At 28.4% G+C, this 23,266-nt stretch overlaps 1 protein-coding gene across 3 annotated transcripts in view; it reads right to left on the reverse strand.

Moving 5' to 3' along the window:
* Positions 1–1,504: 1,504 nt before the first annotated feature.
* Positions 1,505–23,266, reverse strand: part of LOC111684114 (disco-interacting protein 2) — a 229,272-nt gene continuing 207,510 nt past the window's right edge. For all 3 annotated transcript variants that reach the window (XM_046952776.1, XM_046952777.1, XM_046952775.1), the window contains one exon: positions 1,505–1,785. In XM_046952776.1, the coding sequence (XP_046808732.1) occupies positions 1,682–1,785 (104 nt within the window). In that variant the 3' untranslated portion in view covers positions 1,505–1,681. The remainder of the gene's footprint in view (positions 1,786–23,266) is intronic.

The following is a 23,266-nucleotide window of genomic DNA, read 5'->3' on the forward strand; positions in this document are numbered from 1 at the left end:
AAATTTTTTGAACCCGGAGTTGTATTGATACATATATCTTCAAATGAATTTCCGATGCTTGACGATGATGGATTTAATGAATATGAACGAATTCGTAATGGCACTAATGATGACATAAATACACTTTTGTAGTCTGCTAATGTCCGACTTCCACAAGCTTGTTTGTATTCTGGAAGTGCTGATAAACCGTCACATCCCCACTTACACATTAAGACAACATCACAGTTATGAATTTTCCTTAGATGGTCTTCTGAAAATTTAAGCATAATAGGACCTTTCAATTATAAGGATAAGCAAACAAATAGAAAATAGGTAAATATAAGATTTAAACATGTTCTGTCATATTTAATACTAAAATATGAAAAATATGAAATTAAAGGATACAGGTTTAAATGAACATATTTTTGAATGTAATTGAGATATTGGCTTGAAATTTTTTGTAAAGGGCCGAGAATTTCCATATCTAACTAAAAAAAGATATTAAGGGATAAATATGGACTAAATTGTTGTAGCTATCTGCGACCCTATTAAAATTTTGATATAAATCATAGTTTTAGAAATTTAACAAATATGTAATATATGACAAAATCTTTATTTATGAACAAAACTCAATGAAATCTTCAACGCTTGTTAAATTTGTCATTTCAAATAAGAAAATGCAAAAAAAATTAAAAAGGTCAAAGGGCATCCAACTGACATGTTTTTCAAAGGTAACTTTATCAAAAAAAATCAAATAATACTTTGGTTGAAAAATGTAATGAAAAACGTGTGTTAAGAATTTTTCGATCTCACTCCTTAGAAAACATATTGAGGTTTCCAAAACTGCTTTCAGTTTTCTGATTCCAGCTTTGGGATTTTAGAACATGTCGCCCAAAGTTGAAGTTTTGATAAAATATAGGTCATATTCGGAAGGACGCAGTGGCAACATTTTCAAAAATAGGACAAGTTTTTTACGCCAAAGCGTTCTGCGTAAAGATACCTTTTAGAAAACTATAAAATTGTTATTTGTTCTTAAAGAACATTTTATTTTATTAATAAAAGAGTTAAGACACATTTTGGGCAAAAAAACGGCAAAAATCTAAAATTTTTTGAATTTTTAAATTAAAAAACGTATATTTTTGGATCCGTAAACGATATTGATCTGAAATTTTTTGTATATTATTTGGTCCAAAATTACACCCGGTATTCAAAAAAAGGCGGAACAAGGTATGGTAAATTTTGTATCACTAAATTTTTAAATGCCTATAACTCGGATATTATAAGAGACAAGTAGTATGTCCAAGCATGTTTTTTTCAATTCTGCCCCACTGTGGAGGCGTGTTTTTGGTTGAAAAATAATGTAATTTTTAGATGACATTAGATTAATGTCAAAATTCCTAGTATTCATGAGTTGTGTAATTAGCGCATATTTTCCATAGTATACGATAAAATATTTTAATACCTACCTTTATATTTACTTCTTACCAGTATATTATTATACCACTAGTATATACAAACTACGAAATTTTTGATCTACTTTTTCTTTTAGTTTAATTTATTGCATCGTATAAATATGCTGGCATATTTAATAATTAATATTTTGTTAATTTATGAGTTAGTACGTATATATGTAGTATGATTTTTTTGTGGAAATTATATAAATAATGGAATTATTATATATTAATTTTATAAAATATTTTATTTACATATTATAAGCAACATATATCGGATCTAATTGATCAGCTAAAAACCCGTCACGTAGATGCATTCGTTGCTTTTCTCCCCTGCTATTAATTGGGACGACACCTAAAATAGTAAAAAAAAATATAAATATGGAAATCAAATTTCTCCCAAATATATTCAATTCACAAACATCATTTTATTTTATACAAAATTTCCATACGAATTTTTTTATAAATAAAATATTGTTAATGAATAATTGTAATAACATTTTATATATTTAATAATAATGCTACAAAAAATATTATTTATTTATACAATAATGATACACAAAAGAATTTTGGATAATTCAGAGATGATATTAAAAAAATCCTTCTTAGCTTGGAGGAGTTTTCTTTTTATTAAAATGCAATAATCAATTACAATTAGTTTTAATTGAAGTTTTTCAAATTGCAATTACTTGTATTTGGAAAATCTAGTTTAAATTTAAATTATTATATAACACCTGAGAAAATCTATGTGTACAGGAACTGTGGACCATTTGTATTAATTTTGTGTATTCAGTTTTTCATAATCAGCTCTTATGCCCTGTAAAAGGCCCTTAAAATTTTAAAAACATAGCGATTTTAAGCATTTTGTATATGGTGTAGGGTATAATTAGTGAAAACTTAAATGTAAAACAAAACAAGTATGAACGTATAGTCTCAAATGATACCCTACACCAGCCAGTATGTAAAATGGAGATTATTTAAAAAAATAAAGCATATGATTTGTTTTTTAACTTTTTTCTGGTATATTTATACTTTTTTGCAAAAAAACAGTTTTTTACAAGAGGGCTGAAAAGGGGTAGGAGAAAATATGGGCCTAAATGTTTATTTTTATAAAAATTTTTTTATTTTTTGTATCAGCCGTTTACACTTTTGAATTTCTTGCTCATCTCCACTGGGCGCTTAAATTAGCAAACAAAATTAACTAAATGAATACTCAACAAGTAGAAAGTATAGTCGGGCATGGCCGACCATATGATACCCTACACCATGAGTATATTTTTACAATTTTTACTTTTATAAAATTTTTATTTTTTGTAAAGAAACTTTTATGTTGAATATTACCATAATTCCAAAATATTTAAGCCATTTATTGATAAAAAACTAAAATTTCTAAATGAGGCTTTATATAGGTCAAATATGGGCCGATCCTTGGTAAATTTGGGAAAAGGATATATTTCTAAATAACAGTTAGTTTTGTTGAGTTTCATTGCGATACAAATGGTTACAAGTCAATTTTAGACGTTTAAGTCATTTTTGAAGGGGGGTTTGTATGGGGGCTAGGGTCAAATATAGGCCGATCCTTACGAAAATCTGCAGTATCATTTATACTTATATAAAACTTATTTGTGCGAATTTTTAAAGAGATAGCAGAATATTTGACGTAATTATAGCATAAAAAGTTCAAATCGGGAGGTACGGTTGTATGGGGGCTAGGTGAAATAATGGACCGATTTCAACCATTTTCAATAGGCTTCGTCCTTGTGCCAAAAAACATGCTTGGTCCAAATTTCATCAAATTATCTTGAAAATTGCGGCCTGTACCTTGCGCACAAGGTTTACATGGACAGCCAGCCAGCCGGACAGACGGATGGACGGACGGACATGTCTTAATCGACTCAAAAAATGATTCTGAATCGATCGGTATACTTTAAGGTGGGTATTGGACCAATATTTTTGTATGTTACAAACATCAGCACAAACGTATAATACCCTCCCCACTATAGTGGTGTAGGGTATAAAAACAACTTTTAATTATTTTAATTTAATACCTAATCCTTCGCCTAAAGAATGGTCCAAGGGTTTCATATTCGGTTATGCCAAATTTTATATTAACACCATCAAACCGTAATCCGTAAATGGAATGCTCCCCTTTAAACATTAGGTTGACATTTCAAATAGGGCTTAAGTCAATTATGGACACATCCCTTTCGGATTAACAAAATATTAATTTATAAAAACAAAATATTTTTGTTCAACTTTTAAATCTTTTAAACCTATCGTCAGTATATTATTGGTTTGACCCACCGCTCATTTTTAAAAAATGAGTTAGGAGTGGATTGTATATAATTTATACATTCTCACATTTTTTCAATATTTGATACGATTTCCGAGATATCGGGTATTAACTTTGGTCTATATTCACAATTTTAAGACAAAATAAATATTGTTTTGCTCCATATGTCATTGTTTGGCGTATAGACCACAATTTTCATACAAAAATGTAAAACAAATTAATCACTCTTATTTCGCTTTACTGTCATAACAAAAACGTAGATCAAAGCATACATGAAAAGGTGTTTTTTAAAACTTTGTTTACATTATTTGTATATGAATTTTTACAGATCTATTACACTGATTGTTATTTTTCAGCATACACAACTTGACAGTTTTGTATACATATACGACCCTGATAACTGCCAGAATTTATTTTTACTTTTTACTAACTGTGACTTTAAATTTTTGTTGTTGCTTTTAATGTACGCATTGTAATTACTTTTAATCCATAAGCACATATCACTAGTAAAATAAACATATAAAACTATTCAAAATTAATATAGACATCATAGGTGATTTTTGAAACAGGACCTTTAGTTGCACAAATAGGAGGTGTTGTCGAGTTTAGGTTTTCAAATTAGGACACCTCGGCTATGTTAAATTTTTAAAACGATACTATTTCTTCATTTGAATTCCGATTAAAAAAAATTCGTATATACAATCTCCTCATCGAGCACTATAAAAAATGTAGTAACTTTTCTCTTATAGTTTAGGAGATATTCGCATTTGAAAATTAAAATTTTTAAATTTTTACCGTCCTTACTTTAGTTTTTTGATAATAGCGGGTCCAAATATTCCCAATTTTTGCCATTTTGTTTTATTCGCTTAACAACAAGTTTATATATCAAGCAGTGAAAGAATTATGTAAAAATTATGACTGAGTCCAAAGTTATAGGCATTTTAATTTAAAGAATTAAAAAGGTGATTTTTAGTCATTTTTTGGGAAAAAGTATCTTTTTATTTTTAAGTTATCTAAAAAGTTTCTAAGAAGATGTATATAGAATTTTGGAAAGCTGACTTTACATAAAACACTATGAATGAAACAGGTCCATCCAAAAAAACCCTATTTTTTATGGAAAATTCAATTTTGAGCAAAAATTCTCAAATCGCATAGTCGATATCAATTATAGTGACCTGTTTTATATGACCCAATAGGTTCTTAATCATTTTGTAAAGGTTTTCGATAACCCCGCCCCTGGTATAGATATAATAGGCAAAAAACATTTCTTAATTAAAAAAAAGGATTTCGCAAATTTTTAATTTTCAACAATTATATACAGTTTTGAAAAATAGACAAAATTACCTTTCCATTGTTATATAACATGCCTACCTAATTTTTTTTAAGTGACAAATTAATTAGGGAAAACACAACATCTACCTAGTACTATTATTTTCATCCATACATTTTTTAGGCATGTTTAACTACCAAAATTTCTATGAATTTTTACAGCCACTTTTTACGATTAATCTTTTATTTTTTATCCCTAAAAAATTATCAAGTATTTATTTTATATAAAAATAGTTTTTATTGTTTTTTTTTTTTTTAAATTAATATAATTTTGTAAAATAATCGGTATCACAGTAGTCCATATCTTAGAGATAAAGTAAATCTTTAAATTCATGAATATTTTCAAATGCTAACGTTTTTTAACAAATCCAACGTTTCCTTATAGTAGATAAAACAGTATCAGAAGATAGAATCAGATTATTAAAAATATCTTCATTTTGAGACTGCCTAGAACACTTCCTTGAGCTAAACTGATGAATATGCTTAAAGTCTCTATTCCTCGATTCTTGGGGTTCTTCTGTAAGCTCTCCTAAAGGCAGAATATTATGTTCTATGATGACCTTTCCATGACATAATATCTTGTGAACTGTAGGTGTCATTTCTTTCCAGGGATTGAATTCTTCTTTTCTCACTGGCTCTCATTTCCATTAACTCCTTATTGTTATTTGCACTTTTGTTTGCATTTTCCGGTATGCTTCTGTACTTTAAATCATATGCTAAATGTAGAAAATGTTCCAGAAATCGTATGCGAGCATGTAGGGGGGATATTCCAAATTGTAATGTTTCCTCATTTATTGACCTTTGCTTGGAAATATTCGAAAATTCTGATTTATTATCACCTCATATGTAGTAGTACCAGTAGTAGTAGTAGATGATGTTCCTGTAATGGCATTTCCAACTTTCCCATCAATCATTGTAAGTTTTAAATCATAGGACATGTTAAATGAATAATTTTCTATTTCGATTGTTATAGGTTCCAAGTTTTTAATTTCTGCTTCAATACGATTTATCAAATCTTGCGTTGTTGCTTTGGATTCCTTTATATACTCAAAGCTTATTGGCCTACAAAAAGCTTTGGATACTGGAGTAGAATTCTTCCAAATATCATCGAAACTGGTTGATGGAGAATCGCTGTCAGCATACTTTCGAATTCTTAATGGAACTAGCGATGCCATAAATACACTTTTATACTCGGAAGATGATTCACTTGTGTTAATTTATTTTATTTGTTAGTAATGCTAAAAGCCTACAAGGCATACCATTACATGGTATCTTATTTTATTTCACATAGTTTGAAACTTAAAATTAAAATTAAAATGTACACCCTTAAATCCTTGATATTATATTTATCAGAGACTCCCTATCAGTGACGACGCAACTTTTGCATAATTATAAGTATTGACATAGAAATTGTCCATTACTGATTACAAAAATTATATAGAAGATGCTTTTTGAACAACTTGCATGAAAAAGAAAATACTTTTAGTTCTTTTGGTAAGATATTCCAGTACCTTGCAGATCTTACAATAAAAGATCGTTCAAAGATTGAACATGTTATATGTGGTATAATAACTTGTGGATTTCTCGTAGATCTTGAAAAAATAAATCTACTGTGAAGATAAGTGGGTATGCCATATTTAATGATTTTATAAAAGTATATTAAATTACGTAGCTGTAGGTATTGTTTAAATGAACATGATAGAAAGTTGCTAATAGCATTAGATATGTGTTCATAATATCTAATACTATAGACAAACCGTACAATTTTCTTAACTACACGGAATATTCTGTTTAGGATTTGTGCATTGGCACCAGTGTAAACCTCAATACAATAATTAACATGAGACATAAGCAAAGCGTGGGCAAGAGTAAACTTCACTTTCATCGGCAAGTATAAACCAGAGTGGTAAAGTTTTCTGAGTCCTAAGGTTAACCTGGATGAAACAATATCAACCTGTTCATCAAATTTCAGAAATTGATCCATAACCACACCAAGACACTTAATAGAATCTACATAATCAATTTGTTTGTTACATAGTTCAATCTTTGGATACGTATAATCCCTACGAGCAGTGCGAAACATAATAGCTTTGGTCTTGTCAGCATTAATCACAAAAAAGTTTTGCCCCATCCAAAGAGCTGGTAAAATGCTTATTTGACGAAAATCACTATTAGAATTACTTTTAGGAACAGGGACCACACGTGAAAGTTTCCATTGGTTGGGGTAAGTGGACGTGGTAATTACCATATTAAATAAATGTAAAACAGGCTGTATAATACACGGAAAAACTAATTTTATAAATCTTATTGGGAACCCATCAGTTCCAATGGAGTTAGATTTAACTTTAGACAAAGCATACAATAGTTCATCACTATATATATGTTTAAATGAAAATCCGTCAGTAAGTCCACTTAGAGATTCAAAATCAAATGCATTTGTATTATTGTTATTATTTACAACAAAAGACCGATTTAAAGCATTAACGTCAATTTCTGAATTGATTGATAGGTTTCTATTGCCATACCCAGCATTATTTAAAATTTTCCACACTTTCTTACTGTCAGCGCCATCAAAGATTTTAATATAATGAAGTCTTCTATATTTTCGTATTAACGACTTCAGCTTATTACGTAGACGACAGTAAATTATGCGATCATCCTCCATACCACTATCCCTAAAAACCCTATAAGCTCGATTTCTAAGAGACCTTGCCGCAATTACCTCCCTTATCCTCATCCAAGGATCTTTATTCCTCCTAACTCGGAATCTAATAATAGGTACCAACTGATACAATTCGGTCAGAAGCATATTTAAAATATTTAGTTTATAATTCACACAACTATTAGTGTAAAATGAGGAAAAATTGAATTGATCTACATGAGATCTAATGATGTTGATATCTACATCGTCAAATTTTCTGTATTCTATATAACTATCCTTCTTAGATGTGGTGAATGGCAATGAAATATAAATTAAAGCATGATAAGATTGTAGAAAAGGTAGTGACGCCTGACCAGATACGGAAATATTATTTTGACCTCCAACAAGAAAGAAGTCAATTAAAGAAGTTGTGTCATGACAAATATCCCAGTGGGTGGGCATAGAATTATGAATATAAGATAACCCTAACCTCCTACATGCAGACCTAAAATTAGATGCTTTAACTTGATCAAATAAATTGCAGTTAAAGTCACCCATTATCAATATATTTTCGTATTGTGAAAATATTACACCAAGAGTATCTTCCATTGCCTCTAGATCACCACTCGGGAGATAGACAACACCTATTAAAAATGTGCCGTGACTGTTTATTTCAATTAAAATAGCTTGAAACTAAAAGTCCAACACCACCACCTCTAGTGGGGTAAGGTCGATCATTTCTGCATAACCTATAATCGGGTACATGCACTGACTCATCAGACATATCTGGTTTAAGCCACGTTTCAGATAGACCCATTACATGTATATTGGAATTAGTTAAAAAGTCTCTTAATTCATCCATTTTAGCACTCTGTTATCTAGGATTAATGCTTTGACAATTTACATGGCCAATGTTCAAATGATTATTACTTTGGGGGAGAATTCGCCCTAAAGTAGCGCCATCACTGATAATGGGCCCCATATTACTATTATGGGACATCATAATAAACAAACTTAATAGTTAATATCAATATCAAAAAAGTAAAGGTGTACAAATTAATCAAATATGTTTTAGACGAATACATAATTAATAGTTTTAAAAATTGAAAAGATTAATATTATCATAAAAAACAACAAGTTCTCCCAAAAAATTAATATTGAGTAATTCTATACATAACAAAATTTTAATAAATATGTGTGGCGATTCCTTATAAAGGCTTATTTAAAAAAAATTAATTTCAATATACAAAAATGTTTCCGGAAGTCAGAAATTATTTTTTCTATTTATTATTATTTTAATAAGATATTATAAAGCATTGCCACAATATAAATTTCTAATATTAGGAAATATGTTAAATTTATTAAACATGAGATCAATGAGAATATTCCTTAGACATTTCAAGCACTAATTAGAAATTAGCAGTTTGAAAGTCACAATTTTTCTAGCATAAGGCAACGTCCATTTTCATGCATAAGACAGTCAAGAAATACGTGAACCATGAACCATACTTAACAAATCCGCGTACTCAGCACCCCATGATCAGATCCTGCATCTCCTCAAAAAGACTTTAAGGTCCAAAGGACAAACAGTTTCAAGAGAAAAGTAAAATATCGATTCATATACACTACATGATGTCAATTTTGGTATCAAAATAAAGCTATGAAGTAATAAAATTTCTTTTACATATCATGCATATTTAGATAAAAATTAAATTTATTACACAAAGTGAGAAAAATTATGTTTATGAATAAAGAAAACTTTTTCAAAATTATATATTTTTAGATTAGGTAAAACAAATAAGTAGTTTTAGTATAATAAAAATCTTCAAGCTTTCTTTTCATACCAACACCGTATCATGCAATAAACTCAAATTCTCTTCCCGAAATCATATGTCCTTCAAACCCCAAAACCCTTCAAAGAGGATACAAGAGCAGACCATGAAAAACTGAGCACACAGAATTGCCAAAAGTGAATCAAGCTTCACATATATATTGACCTTTCATATATCAATGCAATATATTGAGAAAATAGATTATAATTATTTGAATTTCAAGAAATGTGTATAATTTTGGCTACAAAAATTAGGAAGATAATTATATCCATTTTTTCTTAAAAAAATAAAAAAAGTGGATATTTAACATATAAATGAGATTTCCTTTTTTTCTTTTTTTAAAATATAGCCCTAATAATTAGAAAGTTTTTATAATAATAAAAAAGACATGTTTCAAATACAATTGTAAATTAGTCCTAACTCGTCACTAAGGAGTTGTTGAGATTTCATTGTCAACTGGAGAGTCTTCCATTGCTGATGACTGTTGAATTTCTTGCTGACGTTTTCCAAAGTTAAAGTGTTTAAAACATTCTTCGTATTCAAAAATTTTTTCAGTAGCATCCTTAAAATGAATCTTTACTCGAGGTAAATCAGAATTTAAAATTCGAAATTTGGCAATTGTATCATCTTTCCTTAGATCGCGGCATAATCGATTTAACTTTCCTCCTTTTTCAGTTAGATGATCATTAAGATAAATACGCTTTTCACCATTGTTTTTGAGTATATCTGTTTCCATAAGTTTGCCTTTTTTAAATAGCTATGCATAACTGCATCCCTTTTTAAGAGCGAATTAAATTTAACTAAGACGCATTTTCTGTTGTTGATGTAAGTACAAACATTAAGGTCATGAAAACTAACGTTAACATCCAAAAAATTAAATATTTTTAGGACAATATCACACAATTTTATGTCCTTTCGTGGCAAACCATTAATAATAATATCAGGTCTATTAAAGCGCCTTTGGAGAATTTCGTTTTTATCTTGTTGTAATTGGTATCATCAACATATTTGATTAACTGGTTGCAGTTTGTAATAACATCTTTTAACTCTATTAATTGTACATCGTAGTTTCCAATCTTTGACAATAAAGCATCAAGTTTAAAATGAATGCTATCATTAGATTTGCGGACTTCTTCTCTCAGTTCGGATACTTCTGAATTGCGTGAAGTGCATTCTTCACATTCGAACAGAAATTTTCCTTTTAATTTTTGCAAGAAGTTTAATTGTTCTACCGAGACATTAACACAAGATATGTGAAACCATTTGAGACAGCGAGAACAAGAAATACCACCAGTAGATTTCGTAACATTTTTACCACAGGAGAGGCCACAGGGAACTATATCATTTGGCGACATTTTAATTTAAAAGTAAAATTTGTCTAATTTCAGGTTGTAGTTGATATCAGTGCATAAATCACATTTACATATGAAGTTTTTGAGGTTACAAAAATAGTATTTTGGAAACACACTTTATTGTAAGAAAAATGTTAAATATTTTTTGTATTTCATAAATGATTTAAATTTTGTAAGATTTTATTACATATTTATTAAAATATTTTATTAACTTAATTTATTTTTGAGAAAACTATGTTGCGCGTAAAAAAAATCAGCTTGACATCACGGTGTTGCCAGATTAATTTATATTTATATTATATATATTATATATATATATATATATATATATATATATATATATATATATATATATATATATATATATATTATATATATATTATTATATATATATATATATATATTATATATATATATAATATATATATATATATATATATATATATTATATATATATAATTTGTTTATATTCCGAGAGTGCTGATAATCCATCACATCCCCACTTACAAATGAGTTGAAGATCACAAGAATTTATTTTTCTATCTACCAAATTTAGTGAGGATCGGTCCATAATTGACCCTACCGCCTATACAAGGTCCCTTTTAAAAAAATACTTTAAAGCTCTTTATTGGCTAAAAAAACACGAATACACTCAAACCTCGTTTTATGCGTATTTATTTTATCCGAATTTGAATTAGTGCGGATTCAAATATCTAAATTTTTTTAGAAAAAATAATTTTGAGAAAAATGTTGGTCCACATACATCGAAAAAAATTTCTCAACATATCCGGTTCGGATATATAAAGTATTGTTCAAATCCTTTGTACACGAAGAAATATTACTTTTTATTTTTCAGAAAATTTGTACATATATTTCATTATTTGGAATTTGTATTGTGTTACCTTTATTTTTCACCCTTTTTTTTAGTCATAGCTGTAAAATTTCGATTACGATTAATAATCAATTAAATTATTTTTCAAAAATAATCGTAATGATTATTTAATTTTCTGGTATAAAATTTCTGATTATTAATTGATTACGATTGAAATTAATCTAAAAATAATCAGGATTAATTGAAATTAATGAAAATAATCAGAACTAATAAAATAATTAATTTGATTATTTTCAAGGATTAATTTTGATTAATTTCAATACATTTGGTACAATTCTCTATCTTTTTACATTACGTGTAATGGAAAACTGTTTTTCAAGTTACTCACTATTCGATTATATGATTCTTTTATTGAAAATAATATATTTATAAAGTTTATTTAGATTGAAAATCTTGATCTCAGTATAAGATATTAGAAAAAAAAATTACTGCAATCTTTTCGAAATGGGTCTCAAAAATACGTAATTTTTAGCAGATTGCCGGAAAAATAATTAAATTTTTCTTAGAGCTCTTTTGGGAGGAAATTATACTAAATATATGGAAAATAATCAAAATTAATCCTTAAAAATAATCAACTAATTTTTTGATTAATTTTGATTTTTTTTATTATTTTCATTAATTCCAATTAATCCCTGATTATTTTTAGATTATTTTTAATCGTAATCAACAATTAATTAAAAAATTTAAAATAATCGTTAATTAATCATTAATTTAACCTATTTAATAAAAATAATCTAATTAATAATGATTACGATTATTAATCGTTATTTTACAGCTATGTTTTCAGTAAAGAATTCAGTTTTTGTTGATTTTTTTAATCGATTTTGTTTGACTTTTGAGGGAATAATTTGAAATAGTGTGCTTTTTTATTAAAAACCCAATTATTATATTTTGTATGGAGCTAGTGTATCTTTTTTTGCGAATTCGAATTATGCGTTTTTCTGCAAAACGAATTAATCGCATAAAACGAGGTTTGAGTGTATAGGAATAAAATTTTACACTATTAAGTTCCTCGCGAACCAAAATCTATTTTTCAACTTTTATGTGGATAGGTCCATAATTGACTCTATTCCCCCTATTGGTTCCCCTTCAGAAAATGTCTTTAACGCTCATTACTGGTTTAAAAATACAAGTAAAGTGATGAAATGAAGGAAATCTGTGCACAATTTTTTTTGGATCCTCTTATAAATGACCCTACCCCGATATAAGCCCCCCCTCTGAAAATGACTATAACGCTCCTTACTGGCTTTAAAATTGCAATATAGTGACGAAATTTGACACACAAGTTTTATGCGAGCCAAAAACTCTCTACGAAATTTAGGGAGGATCCGTCCATAATTTCTATAAAACATGATAAAAGCATGTAAGTCCCTTGCGAGCCAAAATCTCTCTCCACATTGTATGTGTATATGTGAATATGTCCATAATTGACCCTACCGCCCATATAAGGTCTGCTTCAGAAAATTACTTAAACGAACAATACTGCCTTAAAAACATGAGTTATTAAATTCGTGCAAAATGTGTTAATAATTCACCCTACCCCCCATATACGTAAGCCCCCTTTAGAAAATTACATTAACGCTAATTACTGTCATAAAAATGCGAGTACAGAGGTGATATTCAATGTATGCAAGTTCTATATGAACCAAAATCAGTCTACAAAATGTTATGAGGATAGGCCAATAATTGACCATACCCCTCATATAAAATAAGTTTTAGAAAATTTGATGAATAAAATTAAGAAAATTACTTGTACAGCGATGAAAATCGACATAAGAAAGTTTATACATAGGAACATAATTCTGAATTTAATGAGGACTGATCTATAAGTGACCCTAGTCCCTATAAAAAGTCCCCTTCAGCAAAGAGTTTTGGTTTTTAAAATACGAGTTTCCTTATTTAAAATACGAGTATTGCGATGAAATTTGACATCAACAAGTTCTATACAAAAAGAAATCTTTGTACACAATTTCTTGAGTATCGGTTCATAATTGACGCATATAAAGGTCCTCTTCAGAAAATTACTCATACGCTCACGGTTTAAAAATTTACCAAAAATATTTTGTTTTAAAAATTAATATTTTGTTATTTCAAAAGAGCTCAGTCTATAATTGACTTAAGCCATGTTCCAGATATCACCCTGATGTTTATAGGGGAGCATTCCTTTTACGGTATATCGTAGACGTTGGTGGGTATATGAGATTTGGCACAGTCGAATATAACACTCTCATTTGTTTATTAAGAAATTAGTATTTAAAGAAAAATTTGCGTTTTTCATTTTACTTGCAGAGATTTGAAACTTACACAATTTAAAAGAAATTCAAAATTTTTATGAAGTTTAAGGTAATCTTTTAGAATATCGTTGAAATGGTCATTGATTAATTGTAGGAGTGTAAAATTTAGCAGGAACATGTATTTTGATACGGTGCATAATAATCATTCAAAAGGTCGATTTTGACTTTTTCGTAACTTAGGGATTTCATATGACAACATGCTCTACATACTCAAATTCATGTTTCTTACCAATAACAACGTATTAATGCTGCTCTCACTCTACTTTGTTTTTATAAACAAGAATAATACAAATTTTACCGTGTATTTTGTTTTTTTACAGTTTCTGTCTTAGAATGAATAAAAGATCTAAATTTTTGATAAAATCCGACCGATTTTAAATAGCGATCATCTCGAAAACATGTCTAGTAGAATTACTAAAGATTCGGATTTCTCAGATGTCTGGGGTATATTAAAAACTTATTTCAACAAACATACAGACGGACATGGCAAAATCGACTCCTACTTTATGGGGTCGAAAAATTATATTTTAGAAATTACAAACAGAACAGACAAACGTATATATATCCTTCTCACGAAGGTGAAGGGTATAAAAAAGGAAAATCTGATGCAATAGTTTTTTTTTGAGAATTTTTAAAAGTTTTGCATTACAACCGTACAATATGTTTTTAGGAAGAACATTTTGTAAGCTTTCAGAAAAATTAAAAATTTTATTCTTTCAAATTTTTAGTCTATGGAATCACTTTGAGCTTTGGACTTTAAAAATGAATTAAAGAGACAAAAAATTATTTTCTCTTGTTCTTGCTTAAAATTAATCTAATTCCTATTTATATAGAATGGTACACAGTGGTATAGGAAAAAAAGAGGGAAATAATTCGGTAACTTCTAAACGGTTAATCCGATTTTAATGAAATTTGGTATGCACAAAGAGGGGGATTAAAATTTTAAAATTTTTACCGTCCTTACTTTAGTTTTTTGATAATAGCGGGTCCAAATATTCCCGATTTTCGCCAGTTTTTATTCGTTTAACAACGAGTTTATATATCAAGCAGTGAAAGAATTATGTAAATAATATGACTGAGTCCAAAGTTATAGGCATTTTAATTTAAAAAATTAAAAAAGGCGATTTTTTGCCATTTTTGGGAAAAATGTATCTTTTTCTTTTTAAGTTATCTAAAAAGTTTCTAAGAAGATGTATATAGAATTTATACTTTTTGGAAAGCTGTCTTTACATAAAATACGATAAATGAAACAAAACCTAAAAATGTTTGATACCGACGGGACCAGGTCCATCCAAAAAAACCCTATTTTTTATGGAAAATTCAATTTTGAGCAAAAATTCTCAAATCGCATAGTCGATATCAAATTATAGTGACCTTTTTTATATGACCCAATATGTTCTTAATCATTTTGTAACGGGTTTCGATATGGTATGGATATAATAAGCAAAAGACCAAAAAATTCCATTTTTTTAAACTTTTTTGGGAATTCCGGGGTTTCTAATAAGAAAATTCGAAATTTTTATTTAATTTTAAATTTTGAGTAAAAAATTTTACCTAATTGTAAAATTTCATCAAAAAATATTCATAAATAAAAAAAAGAAAAATTTGTATCTTCGCAAAAACTGAATAAAAAACATTTTTTAATATTTTTATAAAAGTATTCCGCGAATTAAAATTATATACAGTTTTGAAAAATAGACAAAATTACCTCTATTGATATATAACATGCCTACCTAATGTTTTTTAAGTGACAAATTAATTAGGGAAAACTCATCATCTTTTAGAGAATTTACCTAGCACGATTATTTTCATATATAATACAGGTTTATATCTGTTTGTAATTATTTGTAATTTTCTAACCATGGCGATCGTACTAAAAAATGATTTGTGCTCCATTTTATTTGAACACTCTTCAGCTCCTTTTCAAGATAAAGTCAACTTCTTACTGAAATATATTGAAACTGCACATAAAAATAAAGTGGATAAAACTATAACCATAAAAAATAGGGTTTTTTTGGATGGACCTGGTCCCGTCGGTATCAAACATTTTTAGGTTTTGTTTCATTTATCGTATTTTATGTAAAGTCAGCTTTCCAAAAAGTATAAATTCTATATACATCTTCTTAGAAACTTTTTAGATATCTTAAAAAGAAAAAGATACATTTTTCCCAAAAATGGCAAAAAATCGCCTTTTTTAATTTTTTAAATTAAAATGCCTATAACTTTGGACTCAGTCATATTATTTACATAATTCTTTCACTGCTTGATATATAAACTCGTTGTTAAACGAATAAAAAAAGAAATGGCGAGAATCGGGAATATTTGGACCCGCTATTATCAAAAAACTAAAGTAAGAACGGTAAAAATTTTAAAATTTTAATTTTCAAATGCGAATATCTCCTAAACTATAAGAGATAATTTACTGCTATGATGACATTTTTTATAGTGCTCGATGAGGAGATTCTATATACGAAATTTTTTTTAAATCGGAACTCAAATGAAGAAATAGGATCGTTTTAAAAATTTAACATAGCCGAGGTGTCCTAATTTGAGGACCCCCGCCGGGCCCCTGGTTGGCCTATAAGGTTCAAATTCAAAACCTAAACTCGACAACACCTCCTCTTTGTGCATACCAAATTTCATTAAAATCGGATTAACCGTTTAGAAGTTACCGAATTATTTCCCTCTTTTTTTTTTCCTATACCACTGTGCGCTCACAATAAAACGAAGCAATAGAATTTAACCAAATTCTCCCAAATTGTTTTTCATTTTCCAAAGTTGTTTGGTATTGAAAATGAGCAAAATCGGTTCACATGAATCAAATGAATCAAAATTTGAAACAATCTCGAAAAAATAAGCATTTTTTACACATTCTGATGTGATTTTCTCGAAAACTATGCAAGATAATTCCATAAAAATCACCTCCGTCGCAATGTCGATAACTTCGCAAAATTTTACAAATTAAAATCTTAAGTCAATAGAATTCATTCAGTGAAAAATGAATGAATTTTATTTTTTGGATCGTTCCATACTTGGTCATAGCTCCCATATAAGGTCCCATCCCGAAAATCACTTAAACGCGCATAACTCATTACTGAATAAAGATATCGATATAAAATTTGGTATAAGTATTGCTCTTATATACTGAAATATTCTCATGAAAGTTTTTTTGGATCAGTCCATAATTGGTAATAGCTCCCATACAAGATCCCTACCCGAAAATCACTTAAATGCGCATAGCTCATTGCTCCCATACAAGGTCCACTTAAACGCACATAATTCCTTACTTAATTAAGATATCCATATAAAATTTGGTACAAGTATTGCTCATATACGGAGAAATAATATTGTGAAAAATATTATTACGAAATTTTTTTCGATTACACTATAAAATTGTTTTATGATCGGTCCAGAAAATCACTAAGATTCACATTATTTATTACCAAATAATTATATATTACAGAATTTTGAAATGTTGTCTTTATATACATAATTGAACATAGTTCCCATACAAAGTCCTTTTACGAAAAATTCTTAAATGCATATTACTTATTACCAAATAAAGCTATTGTATACAATGGAGCTAAAAATCTATTTCAAGATTTGTTCATAACACGTATTCATAACACAACACTTAAACACACATTACTTATTACTAAATTACGATATAAATACAAAATTGTACTGAAATATAGTTTTTATGTACAGAAATTTAGCTTAAATATATTTTACGATCGATCTATAATAGGTCATAGACTAGGCCCAGCCCCTAAACAAGCTTTAATCATCAGAAAACTTGTTTCTACAAATATTTGGTAAATTAGGAAAGTATTAAAATTAAAGTAATTGGGGGAGGGATCAGCCGAATATATCACTCTAACTTGTTTATGTTCAGAACTCCCGATTTCAATTTTCCAAAAGTTAAAAAAGCAAAAACAAAAAATACTTGTATTTTTAAACTAGTTATAACTGTTAAAACTTTTTTTCCGGGATGTCACTATTATCGGAGCTATCATGTATTGTTTAAAAATTTGACATTAAAATCGAAGATTCGAAGATTGGTTCAAAATTTTATTAAAGCTTTTTAAATAATCTCCAGATCAAGACAAATTTGAAAAATATATTTGACAAATATAATGTTTTGTTTAGAAATTCTAAATTAAAATCGAACATCTGAAGTTGTGTTAAAAACCATTCTTAAATCTTCAGATCATTAGGTTTTTAAAGTTATTCGAACCTGTTTTCCAAAAATATTAATAATAAGTCTGAATTAATAAATCTTGATTATTTTCAGAAAATTCGAAAGTTTTGAAATTTGTTAATAGTTAAAAGTTTTTTGTAAAAACAGTTTCGGAAAGTTATAGAATGTTGATGTTATTTAGATAAGATTAAAATTTCCTTAAAATCGGTTTAATAGTTTATGTTTGTCTTTTTGCTTAATAATTACCCATTATACCTACTGAATATATTTATAAGAGCATATGGACTATTTAATAACTTTTATAATAGTTATCTGTCACCTGTAAAAAAGGAAAACTTCCTATTTAGGTATTTGATAGCAACTGTTGGCAAATGGATTGAATGGAATGTACATTTAATATATGGATTATTTACAAGTTTTTGCATTCATATTTACCAACAAACATTGCGTAAAATCATTAAGGTGGCTCAAAAAGTTTTGGATTCTTTCGTGAGAACACAATGTTAAAAGAATACAAAACATTAGTTGTGTCTACAAACTCATTCCATGATGTTACTCAGTCTACTCAGTGGGTAGAACCACGAAGATCCTATGGGGTGATCCTGATGAGAGCAGGACGAAAAATCTCCTCAAAATGAGCAAGTCTGAGGTTAGTATGATGGTACGTATTCTGAGTGGACACATAGGATTACGTGCACATCTATACAAAATTGGACGTGCGGATTCAGACGAATGTAGAGCATGTGGAGAGGACAGTAAAACTCTGGAGCACTTTCTTTGCCACTGTCAGACATTCGTCGAAGTTAGATCCAAGTATTTTGGAAGTGATGTTATTCCGGAAATAACATTCCTAACTAACACTGATTGGAAGATTCTTAGGAACTACGTTCAGGAAACTGAGTTCCTGAACACTGAAAAATAATTCAGTCAGTTCCGTTTTTTTTTTATATAATAATAATTCAGTCAGTTCTGTTTTTTTTTTTTCATGATAAGGAGCGCACAACAGGCCCGATAGTGGCCTAAGTGTATTTCTTCGGATTTGATGTAGTATACATCCTCCTATCAACCTAACCTAACCTACTTGTTTTATTTGGCAACGTCTTTTAAATACTAACTACAAGCTAATTATAATGTAATGCAGAAGTGCCTGAAATTATCTGGAGAGAATTAATTGTATTTCAACATGTTTTCTCTTGTTTCTCTATTATTATGATTTTATTTGTTAACTTTAGTAGACTGACTATAAACGAACAACAATGCAATGCAGAAATGTTCCAATATTTGTTATTTATTAACGTAAACAACCGGCTTTTTAAGACTACCTAGAAGCTAACTATCATATAATGTGGGAGTACCCCAAAATTATATGGAGAGCATTTTGTTTCTACATGTTTTCTCATGTTTCTTTATTATTTGGAATTTTGTTTTATATTTTTGTCATTTTCTTGTATACGTTCTGAAATTAGAGTCATTAAATTGGAAAAATAAAAGGTTAAATATTTCAAAACTCGGTCCCTAAATTCTAAATTCAGCTGATTAATACATTAACAGTTAACATCACACATAACATTTTAAAATTTATTTTAGATTTGGATCAATGGGAATAATGAACAAATCATTCATAATTATATGGATACCGGTGTTATTATTAGTTCCCCTGCAAAAAACTGATGTCTATTAATTTTAACGAACTAATATCATAACTTGTATTAAAGCGAAATTTAATTTAGACAACTATTAGTTAAATTTTAAATATATTTAATTAAAATGTAATTAATTAATATAGTAGGGAATACAAAGGAGAACTATTACTTGACTTTTCTGCAACTAACTTTAAGTCAGTAAATGAAGAGATGCCTTTAAGCTAATTGTTTAGTAACTAACTTTAAGCTAGTTGAAAAGTCATGCAGAGTCAATAAACCATAACTAGTTGATGAAAAAGTCGGCTTTTAATGCATTTAAAGTTAGTTGATTTGCTGGCAGGGCTCATACATTTTGTTAATCTTTCACAATGTAAAAATACAAAAACAACATTTTATGTTTTTATGCCCCCTCTTAATTTTTACCATTCTGTTGCAAATTTCTAGATACCTACATATAATATATAGACACTAAGAATAGGTTACAAACTTATTGTTATTCTTTATTTTATATTTTTACATTCATATGTATGTATGTGCATAGATAAGCATACACTTTTTAATGTAACTTATTTACACCTTTTTTTGTTCTCCTGATACAATCAACACGAATTTACAAATTCTAAATGAAATTGTCATTACATGTAAAAACTTGTTTGTAGTTTTTGCATCCTCATCCTTTAAGTATGTATATATTTTTTTCTAATTATATTACCTTTTACAATCAATATAAATACATACATTTTAATACTCCACATAAAAATTATACATTCATTTAATATATGTACAAACATTCAATAATTCATTTCAATTCATTTTTTTAATTAAAATTTGGTTATTTCATGCATAAATTTTTCCCATAATATACATTAAACATTTATAGAAACATAGATACAAACGTTTTAATTATTTTTGAAATAAAATTTGGTTATATCTTCCATACATTTTTCACATTTTATTAATTTTCAAGTCCAACATGAAATGTTAAATTTTAGACCATAAGTCATTTCCTATAGAAAATAAAATTTATGTTTGATAGTAAAAATATTGTAACCTCACAGTCGCGACTATCGTTTTGTTTCGTGTTTTCGTCGGCACATATGTATATGCTCTGCTTGCGTACATTTTATGTTCGTATATTACTGCTTGCATGGCTTCAATATTGTTGACTTCGAATACTATGTGTAGGAAAATATTTTTATATTATAGGCAAGCAATATGAAATATATGTGGGTATTATAAATATGTTAGCGAGTTGCAGCGTAATATATTGCTTGTAAAAACATTTTATATTTGTCTGTAAGCTGCAATATACAATAGCTTGTATGGGTAAATATTTTTAGCAAAAAATACTAAAAAAATATTTTGAACAGAGCCATATTTTAAATATGCATACTTTTAAATATGAGGTAAATACATATTTATTGCAAAGTTAAAAATAAATATATAAATATTTACTAATATTTAAACTCTGGTACTAAGAAGTCGCCTTTTATACGTTCTTACCTGAACTGGAATCCCATGCTAAATTTCATGTTTCTAGGTTCAATATTTTAAAAAATTCAAAAAGTAACTTTTGTAGAACAAAAATGCACCAAAAAGTCCCCTTTTATGTGTTCTCGCCTAATCCGTATTCTACAACCTAATTTCATGTTTTAAGTTTAATATTATAAAAAAAAATTCAATTTAAGGCCCAACTATAATGTGCATAAGTTAGCTTAAGAAAATGTCAAAACGAAAGTCTCTCAAGTGCTTAAAAAATTTGAAGGTAGTTATAATATGCTTAAGAGCATTTAAAACAATTATTCTTTTTTCTAAATTGGATTTTATTCGGTCGAAAAACTAAACCTTTTCTTCGATTAATCGAATAATTTTTATTCATGTGACAATCCTAGTTCTCAGTAAAGCTTGGCATACTAATTTCATGTTTTTAGATTCAATATTGTAGAAAATTGAAAAAATACCTTATGAAGAACGAAAAAGTACCAAAATGTCCCCTTTTGTGGGTTCTAATAAAATTTTTGATTAAATTCTAAGACGATCTAGCCATGTCCGCCCGTCTGTCTGTTGAAATCAATATAGGGAGAGGAGGTAGGAAGCTATAGTAGGAATATTCTCTACTGCTAAGGTTTGTTTGGTATTGAAAATGAGCAATATCGGTATACTTTTTCGGATAGGCCCCATAAAAGTGAACCTCCAAAAAAAGCTTTAACGAGTATAACTACTTCAAAAACACGAGTATAGCGCTGAAATTCGACAGAAATAAGTTTTATATGAAGCAACATCTTTCTATCAAATTTTTTGAGGTTTGGTCCATAATGACCCTTCCTCCCATATAAGAAGGTTCCCTTCAGAAAATGACTTTAACACTCATTACTGGCCCAAAAACGCGAGTATAGCGATGAAATTCGGTATAAATAAGTTTCTTACAAACAAAACCCTCTCTTACAATTTTTTAGGATCGGTACATAATTAACCCTACACGAGGAGTAGGGTCTAATTCGGAAAATCACTATAATGTTCATTACTGGCTTAAAAATAGGAATATAGCAATGAAATTCGATACATATAAGTTTCATGCAAATTAAAATCTTTCTACTAAATTTAATATGGATCGGTCCATAATTGATCCTATCCCCTATATAAGGTCCCCTTTAAAAAATGACTTTAATGATCATTACTGGCTTAAAAATACGAATATAGTAATACAATTCGACACACATAAGATCCATGCGAACTAAAAGGTCAATGTCATTTTTTTAGGATCGGCCGATAAATGACCCTACCCTCCCATATAAGGTCCCCTTCTGAAAATAATGTTAACGCTGGGATTACTGGGTCAAAAATACGAATATTGTGACGAAATTCCACACAAATAAATTATATACGAGCCAAAATCTATCTACCAAATTTAGTGAGGATCGGTCCATAATTGACCCTACCGCCTACACAAGGTCCCTTTTAAAAAAATACTTTAAAGCTCTTTATTGGCTAAAAAACACGAATACACTCAAACCTCGTTTTATGCGTATTTAATTTATCCGAATTTGAATTAGTGCGGATTCAAATATCTAAATTTTTTTTAGAAAAAATAATTTTGAGAAAAATGTTGGTCCACATACATCGAAAAAAATTTCTCAACATATCCGGTTCGGATATATAAAGTATTGTTCAAATCCTTTGTACACGAAGAAATATTACTTTTTATTTTTCAGAAAATTTGTACATATATTTCATTATTTGGAATTTGTATTGTGTTACCTTTATTTTTCACCCTTTTTTTTAGTCATAGCTGTAAAATTTCGATTACGATTAATAATCAATTAAATTATTTTTCAAAAATAATCGTAATGATTATTTAA

Source organism: Lucilia cuprina, chromosome 5 (genome assembly GCF_022045245.1).
Source record: "Lucilia cuprina isolate Lc7/37 chromosome 5, ASM2204524v1, whole genome shotgun sequence".
Classification (NCBI taxonomy): Eukaryota; Metazoa; Arthropoda; class Insecta; order Diptera; family Calliphoridae; genus Lucilia; species Lucilia cuprina.